At 51.9% G+C, this 8,553-nt stretch overlaps 1 protein-coding gene across 2 annotated transcripts in view; it reads left to right on the top strand.

Annotated features, from left to right (window-relative positions):
* Positions 1 to 3,580: 3,580 nt before the first annotated feature.
* The window catches only part of Ano1 (anoctamin 1), a 151,111-nt gene continuing 146,138 nt past the window's right edge, over positions 3,581 to 8,553 (top strand). For both annotated transcript variants that reach the window (XM_013347975.2, XM_026781689.1), the window contains exon 1: positions 3,581 to 3,745. In XM_013347975.2, the coding sequence (XP_013203429.2) occupies positions 3,613 to 3,745 (133 nt within the window). In that variant the 5' untranslated portion in view covers positions 3,581 to 3,612. The remainder of the gene's footprint in view (positions 3,746 to 8,553) is intronic.

The following is an 8,553-nucleotide window of genomic DNA, read 5'->3' as shown; positions in this document are numbered from 1 at the left end:
GGGATGTATGTAAGTGGTGCGGGTCCGTGTAGGGATGTATGTAAGTGGTGTGGGTCCGTGTAGGGATGTATGTAAGTGGTGTGGGTGAGAGTGGAGGTCAGAGGACAACTGTCCTTCCACCACATGGGTCTGGGGTCAAATTCAGGTAATCAAGCTTGGCAGCAAGCATCTTTAGCCACTAAGTCATCTCATTGGTTCTGTTTGCATCTTTTGGGGCAGGGTTTTATGTCGTACGTTGATTCTGAAATTGGTCTCTGGCTGAGGATGACCTTGAACTCCTGATCCTCCTGACTCTATCTCCCCAATGCTGAAATTACAGCTATGCACCTCCACGTCATTGGCTGCCCCGCCCCTTCCACGCACCCTTCTCTGAGTGTCAGTCTTCCAGCTGGAGGTGTCAGTGGTCTACCCACCTTATGTGCTCACAGAGCCAAGCTCTCCCCAAGATGATGAGAAATTAGTGCATTAATGGCAATGACCCTGAGTGTGTTCTGAGAATGAATGCCAGCAGGGCAGGAGGAATGAGGTGGCTTGGTGTCCCTTGGGTTACCTAATGGTTCAGCAAAGGTTACTGGGACAGTCTGGAGCAGCATGGAAAAGGTGGCACTGTGGCCACCACTCCTTATTCCCTTTGAACCAGAGGATTCATCTTCATGTAACAAACAGCGCTTTTAATGGCCCAAACATGTCTTAAATAGTCCATTGGGAAGTTTATACTGAGAGCGAAACAGGTTTGAGTTAGCCTTTTGTCCCACTGAACAGGTCCAGATGGGGCACAAGCATAGAAAATGGTTCACTTCTCAAACTCAGAGTATCCATGAGCCCTGAGCTCTTGGATCCACATCTGGTTGCCCTTGGCAAGTTGTCAGAGTCTCGGGCCTCAGAACAATGTGCTTGAATCTCAGCTCTCAACTGGAGTCTCTAATGGCAGATGAGGACATGAGAGTCCAAACACAGCCTGAGGGGGCTCAGGGGGATCCTACGGGACCCTTGTGAAGTGAGGGATTTAGTTCTTGCAGCCGTCACCGAATACAGCCAGCTCTAGCCTCCAACATGCACCTGGGCTTGATCTTCTGGCTACATGTCACCTTAAGTGTGACTGTGGGTCCAGCGTTGCTAGAGGCCCTGATATGCCTCTCTGGAGGGCCGAGCCTGTCCCAGCTAGGTCCAGGGCATCACCAGCAAAGTCTATTTTAAGCTGGGCCAGATCACAGCCCGTGGGTCTGGCCCCAGCCTTACAGAGCGCTGCCTTCTCCCTCCCTCGCCACCTCACCAAAAAGGGAAACCATTTTCCATAATGACACGCTGGGCTGTCTGATTACTGTATTCCATAATGATGGCTGTGTGTTCCAATGACAGGCACGTCACCTCCCTGCTCAGTCCACTCGCCCTGCTTGCTGTTGGTATAAATACCTCCCCCAACATACGCAGGCTGGGGAGGCCCTTGCTTTAGAGGGTCCCCACCCCAGGCTTCCTTGGGAGGTGGGGGGGACATTCTTCTTCGGAGCCACTTTATCTGTGGGGGCCACATGGGCAGCCCCGCCTTGCCTAGCCCGGCATGGCTCCCACATGACCTCATTGGCTAGAAGAATAGTTGAGAGCAACCTTTTTTTTAAAAGGGCACTGCTTCAGGTGCTTGCTGTCATGTCTCTTTAACGTCTGTGGTCTGGGGTGGCGATCAGGGCAGTTTTACATACATTGGACATAGCTCAGAGATTTACATGAACATGACTTAAATTGGAGGCAAGATAATGAAAAAGAAAAAAAGAAAAAAGCTGACTTTCGTCTGAATGAATCAACCTCTATTAATGACTTCTTAGCATATTTCTGATAATAATACGTTTAAAAAAATGTGTATTTTAAACCTGGCTCAGTAGACAATAGCCAGCCCTGGCCCCCAAAGGTAAACAACGAGGGAGTAAAAATAGTCTCGGCAAGTGTTTACATTTTTGTCCCCCTGAGTCTTTTTGGTTTACAGTTCATCATTTCAAGGATAAGAATTCTAGAATTTTCTGTGTATTTATACAACGGCGCTATTGCTATGCACCACGTTAGTGATCAGACCCTTCCAAGAAAAACCAGTTTTATCTTGACTCCCACACACTGGTAGGATGGAACATGACTGACTGGAAGGAACCGGGACAGCCCCTGGCTCCACGCAGCCTCCTCGGGCAGATATCAGGTGCTGGACACCCGACCCCATGGTGGGTGGGAGGCTTCTTAAGGCTCCTAGGGAGAGGAAAACCTCTCACCTAGCTCCAAAGGTCACAGGTCAGACTCAGGCTAGCACTGAGTCAGAACAAGGGGGCTCGATCGGTTGGGGACGTTTCTCTGTGGTTTATCCTCTAAAGTTTTTTTCTAGCCAGAGCAGTGTACATGGGGACCAATCCCCTAGCTGGGAATCCCTTCTTTGTGAGTGCAGTGAGGGCCACATGGTGTGTCTGGGACCCGTCTGTATCAGAGGCCAGCCAAAGCACCCGTGGAGAGTTAACTTGGCATCTGTGTTGTCAGCGCCAGTCTAACTCGGTGGCCCCGGGGGCTACAAGAAGGGTAAACTGACTTTTCAGAAGTTGAGACTGGCCACCCATCCACCTGCCCCCCACCTCCCAACACTCAGTCAGCAGATTAACGTTTTGTTTAAGGTTCTTCTGCTCCACAATTTATGATGGTTATTTAGAAATGTCACACAGGAGGCACCTCCGCTGAGCTGTGGGGCGCTCAGAGTGCCCATCCCACAGCCGCCTCCCAGAGAGCAGGGTCTCTGGCTCGCTGCCCGGAGCCTGCGCAGCGGCAGCAGCAAAGGCAGCAGCAGCAGCAACAGGGCCCTGGACCAGCAGCTGAGGGCCCTTGGCTAAATGCTCTTTGCTTCGGTTAATGAGAATCCCCACACGTTTTCTTCCATCCTCGGCTGTTCTCAACTATCCAGAGTCTTAAATTCCTCACAGGTGGGGGATTATCTTAAAAGGCACCCTAAAACTCTCTGAATTTTGTCCTGAGGGTGTTTGCTCACATCTATATAATTGTTGAGAACAGGAGGATTGCGGCCAGTTTGAGGCCAGCCACAGCAGCATAGCAAGACCCTCCCTGGACCCCTCTCTCTCCACATATAAGATAGAAATCAAATAGGGAGTGTGATGAGCATCCCTTTGATCCCAGCACCAGGAAGACAGATGCAGGTGGACCTCTGTGAGCTCCAGGGCAGCCGGGGCTGCAAAGTGAGACCCTGTCTAAAAATAAAACAAACCCCCTGGTTCTGCCGTTAGCCTACTCATCTCATTCCACAAATTGGCAGAGTGGTCGCCCAGGGTCCTGCGGGTTAGGGGCGGGCCTGGGCCACCCCTCGAGCCTCCCCCTGTTCAAGGCTGTGCCGCGCTGCCGCTGCTGTGGGGCCAGGCAGGAGTTGGGGGCACCTCCCATGCAGTGGGGGGCGGGAGCGGGGCGGGGCGAGGGCGCGGCTGCAGGTGACCCCGTGACCCCCGGGGCGGGGAGCCGGGGGACCCCAGGACCAAAGAGACGGGGGCGGAGCAGCTCGGTGCAGGCGGCTAGGCTCAGCGCTCCTCCCGCCTCTGCCGGTCCCTCTGCTGGACCCAGGGCGTCCGGAGCGAACACATCATGCAGGGCACGCAGGATAGCGATATCGGCCTGGAGGGCTTGTCCCGCGGGGGCGCAGCTGCGGACCGTGAGTGCCAGCGAGGACCGGAAACAATCGCGCACGAGGCACAGGGCGCAGGATCCCCCAACTCAGGTGGTAGGACCTTCTCTGAGCTGCCCTGCAGGAGGAGAGGGAAGGGATTTGGGTGGAGGTTGCAGGGGACACTGATGGACAGACAGACAGATGTGGCCAGTTGCCGCGCGGGGGCTGGTAGTGGTGCCTCGTGTCCCTGGAGGGACCTTGTTTGTCCCCTAAGAAGGACCTTGCCTGTCCCCGGGAGAGACCCTTCTTGTCCCTTGGAGGGACCTAGGCCACCGGGTTGCTGACTCCCTCGGGAGTATCCCCAGTCTGCTGCATCTACCGCTCCTGGCAGATGTGAGTCTTCGGATGTTTTTACAGGCACTATTAATACTCTTAATATTTCCGCGCTGTTGTGGAGATTTATTTGGGAAGTAAAGTAACTCCAATGACTCGAAGTCATAACGGAAACTGCTCACAGAGCAGGGAGACAGATGAGGGTTTGGGAAGCCAGACGGGGAAGGGAAGTCCTGGCCAATAAGTCACTATCTTGGATATTTTTATATGAATAATTCTCAAATAAATGACCCAGGAGACGTGTCCTGCATGTTCGCCTCCCAGTTCGGAGGTTATTAAATAAACCCGGAGTGTGGTGGCAAGAGGGGTTGCAGTTGATAGCACAGTTGAGCTTGCTGGGGATGAACCCTGGTCAGGGTGTTGTCTTGCCGTCAAGCTACTTTGCCGCCTTCCTCTCCCGGTCTTCACTTAAACTCCCAGGAAGCAACTTATTCTGGTGTGCTGTTTAAAATGGTCCAATTTGGCGTCTTTAGCCTCAAATTAAAGGGGTGGGGCCACCAATTCCAGGTGAAGAGCCAGGGCTCCTGCCAAGGCTGGTACCAGATGGCCAGACCCCTCTGTCCCTGCTCCAGCTCGTATTTCTGTCCTTTTGGCAGCCAGTCCGAAACACTAGCTCTGGGCTGGTTCTGGGTGAGCAGCTGACTGGGTTCTGGGCTCTGGAAGGAGCGTTGTGGGTATCAATCCGCTGACAGCTGGATGAGGTGGGGCATGGCTATCTCCCACTAAGCAGACTGGGAAACTAAGGCCTCACAGAAGGCATGGTGGCACCATCTGGGTGCAGCTGTTGTGATGTTCCCTTACTCCATCTTAGGCGGAGTCTGAAGCCATGAAGCTAAGACCTGATGAGACAGCCTTGTCCTGGCCCGTGCCGTGCCCGCCAATCACCATGGCAGGGAGGCCTGGGCTCTAGTTTTTACCTGGACTTAGGCCAGGTGGGTCTCAGGTGTGGGCATCCAGGTTTTCCTCTGTGGCAGCTTGGATGGGACAGTTCCTGGGTGGGCATAGGTGCAGGATGGTCACCACACCTCCACTCCTGGTCCATCCCCCTGCAATACAACTTTTATTCTGGCTATGTGCTGAGCAGGCTCTTGTCCCTCTGCCACCCTGGGCATCACCAGAGCCAGGAGTAAATTCTTAGGACTGGCAGACCAGCCTTAATGTCTGGGTTCACATGGGTGCCATGGCCCCACCCCAAGGCATGCAGAAGTGCTGGGCATATATGAGAGTGGGAACAGCGGGGAATAGAACCAGAGACTGAAGCTGGTAGCATTGTGACACAGACCATGAGGAAGCCTAGAGATCAAGGCTGCTCTCTCCTAGTTTCAGCCTCTGAGAGGATAACTCGTGCAGTGCTGTTGTGGGGGACAAGGTGAGCAGAAATGGAGACTCCTGAGTCAACTGATCTCTGAACCCCCGCTTTGTTGCCGTACCCACCCTGTACCTTCTCCTTAAAGTATTGCGAGGGTGGGCTTGAGCCTGTCACCCGTCTCTTGTCCATAGTTCTGTTTCCAGTGTGAGGTGAGGACTGTCATTCTGGTAATCTCACTGCCACCCTCTGAGGGAGGTGAGGGTAAATGCATGCCATGCGGGGAGAATGTGATTACAGCTGCAGCTGGGTCTCTTGGGTTTGAGGATCTGATAGAGATAGTGTAGGAAGAGAGTGAGGAGAGATGGAGCCGAGTGGGGGTACAGGCTGGGGTGGGAATCCAGAGGCCCCAGGGGGCACTTGAGCTGTGTGTGTGTCAGGAGGAAGGCCAACCAGAAGGCTGGACCTCTGGAGCCCGCAGAGGCTCTGCAGTGCTTCACTGTAAAGTGTGTGATGGTGATGGTGATGGTGGTGATGGTGGTGATGATGGTGATGATGGTGGTGACAGTGGTGATGGTGGTGGTGGTGATGGTGGTGATGATGGTGATGATGGTGGTGACAGTGGTGATGGTGGTAGTGGTGATGGGCAAATCAGTGGGTGGGTACATGCTGAAAGCAGGGGACTGGGACACCATGGGTGTGTGTGTGCGCATGGTGAGTGGCTCTAGATTCAGGGCTGGGCAGCTGCAGAGCAAGGATTATAAGGCTTGAGCTTGAATGGGACAAAGGTAGAGTGAGGTGGATCCTTTGATTTAGTTTGTTTTTATCAAATCGAGATAGACTATATAAGATTTTCATAACAGTCACATGTTCACTCACTGACATCAGACCTTACATGTCAAGTAAGTGCCACCTGTCTGCCGTCACTTCAGTACTCTGTCCATCAGACAGACCGCGCTTTCTTCTCAGGCCCAGGCAACTGACTTCCCCACCTGTCTCTGTGAACCCGTCAATGACACTGGTGACGGCCATCATGCATCTTTGTCTGTGTAATGTGTTCTCGAGGTTGCTTCATCTTACAGCAAGCCTCCCTGCTTCTTGTAGATGGCAGAGTAATACTCCGTCGTACCAAATATTTTACATATCCACTCACACATCAGTACACGCTTGGTGTCTTTTCACCTCTGAGCCGTTTGCAGTAATGCTGTAACTCCGAGGACTCCACCGGAGAGCCGGCCCTCAGTTCTTTTGTGTAACTACCTAGGTGAAATTGCTGGATCAGATAGTTTCTCCATCTTTAACATTAACAGTTTTTATTATTGGGCTGAGAGATGGCTCAGTGGTTAAAGGCAAGTACTGCTCTTGCAGAGGACCCAACTTCAGTTCTCAGCACCCACATCAGACCCCTTCCGACCACCTGTAACTCCAGCTCCAGAGGACCCAGTGCTGCTGACTGCCGAGGGCACCTGCACTTGTGTGCACAGATCCCACACAGACACACAGACCTAGAGCTAAACATAATGAAATGAATCTTTTAAAACTTTACTATTGTTATTGTGGAGAGCATGTTTAATAAGTGTGTGTGTGTGTGTGTGTGTGTGTGTGTGTGTGTGTGTGTGTGCGTGCCACGACACATGTGAAAGACAGGATAGTTTTCTTTCTTCCTTGATGTGTGGATTCTGGGGCTTGATCTCAGGTTGCCAGCCTTGTGTGACAAGGGCCTTTACTGAGCCATCTTACTGGCCCTCATTTGTTTTCCACAGCCACAATAATTCCCATATCCCTAACAACATTTGGCATTTATATAATTTTGTTTGTTTGTGTGTTTGTGTGTTTTGAGACAGGGTCTCACTGTGTAGTCTTGGCTGTCCAGGAACTTACAATGGAGACCAGGCTGGCCTCAAACTCACAGAGACGAGTTTGTCTTTGCCTCCCGAGGGATTAAAGGGCGGTGCCACCATGACTGGCTTGTAATTTTTTTTTTTAAGATGGAGACTCATGCACCTCAGGTTAGCCTTAAACTCTATATAGCCAAAGATGACCTTAGACTCCTGATCCTTCTGCCTCCACCTCCTAAGTGCCAGGATTACAGGCGTGTGCCACCTCTTCTGGCTTATCTTTAGTTTATTCTTTTATAGTACAATCGTCTGGACAGATGTGATGTGATCTGTCACTGTGGCCTCGGGACTGGCTGCCCTGAGTGTCAACATGTTATCTGTCACCCATCAGTCTTCTATGGTAGAAACTCCCCCGAAAGACCAAAAGACAGTGGGAGCAGGTCTACTTCTAAGCATTTTGTCTTCTTGTTGAGCTGTAGATCTTCTAGAGCCTGGATATCAACCCTTATCAATTGTGTGGTTTGCAAATATTTATAGGTTATCTCTTCCCTTCCCCACGGCACCCTGTGATACATAGAAATCGATTTTCCTGGTGTCCAGTCAAGGCCTCTCCCTCTTGGCCAGGGTCTTTGGTGTCAGCTCTAAGAACCTACTGCTGATCGCAAGGTCATGAAGACTCAGCCCCATCCTAAGAGTTTGTGGGTTTTGTTATATTTAGATCATTGATCCAGGTTGAGTTAATGTTTATATATGGGGTATGGAGAGGATTTGGTGTCATCTTTCCCGTGTCATCAAGTCATCAAGGCACTGTCTGTCAGAGGGGCCACCCTTCAAGGGTTTGTCTTTGAGAAATTGTTACTGACAGGTAACTGTCACCAAAGCTGACACTCAGCCACTGCTGGGTGTGTGGTGTTTATTAGTCTGGTGTCTAGGTGCTCTGTGGACATCTCCTGGGAGGCCAGAGACAGAGGGGGTGCAGCTGGCCTGCTTGATAGTAGCCTATATCCTGTCCTCTGCAGCTGTGACTGAAGCTGGCTGTAGACAGCACCCCTGAGAACCCCATCACCCTAATTGTCAGGTGACCACCAGATGTGGGCAGATGTCCTGTGGGTGTGACCACATGGTAGGTTTCTCCATTGTACCATAGCGAAGTTGAGAAAACTGTCTTCCAGCTCTATAGATGGACGCAAAATTCCATTATCAACATACAGACACGGTGGGGATGGGGTAGCTGCCTTCTCAGGAGTAGGATGTGAGATGGCAGCCATGTCAGGAGCAGGGTCTGGGTGGCATCGTTCTGCTCTCCATGTTCTTAGAGCTGACACCAAAGACCCTGGCCAAGAGGGAGAGGCCTTGACTGGACACCAGGAAAATTGATTTCT

This window comes from Microtus ochrogaster, chromosome 8 (assembly GCF_000317375.1).
Source record: "Microtus ochrogaster isolate Prairie Vole_2 chromosome 8, MicOch1.0, whole genome shotgun sequence".
Lineage (NCBI taxonomy): Eukaryota > Metazoa > Chordata > Mammalia > Rodentia > Cricetidae > Microtus > Microtus ochrogaster.
This window is presented reverse-complemented; position numbering and strand designations above follow the sequence as displayed.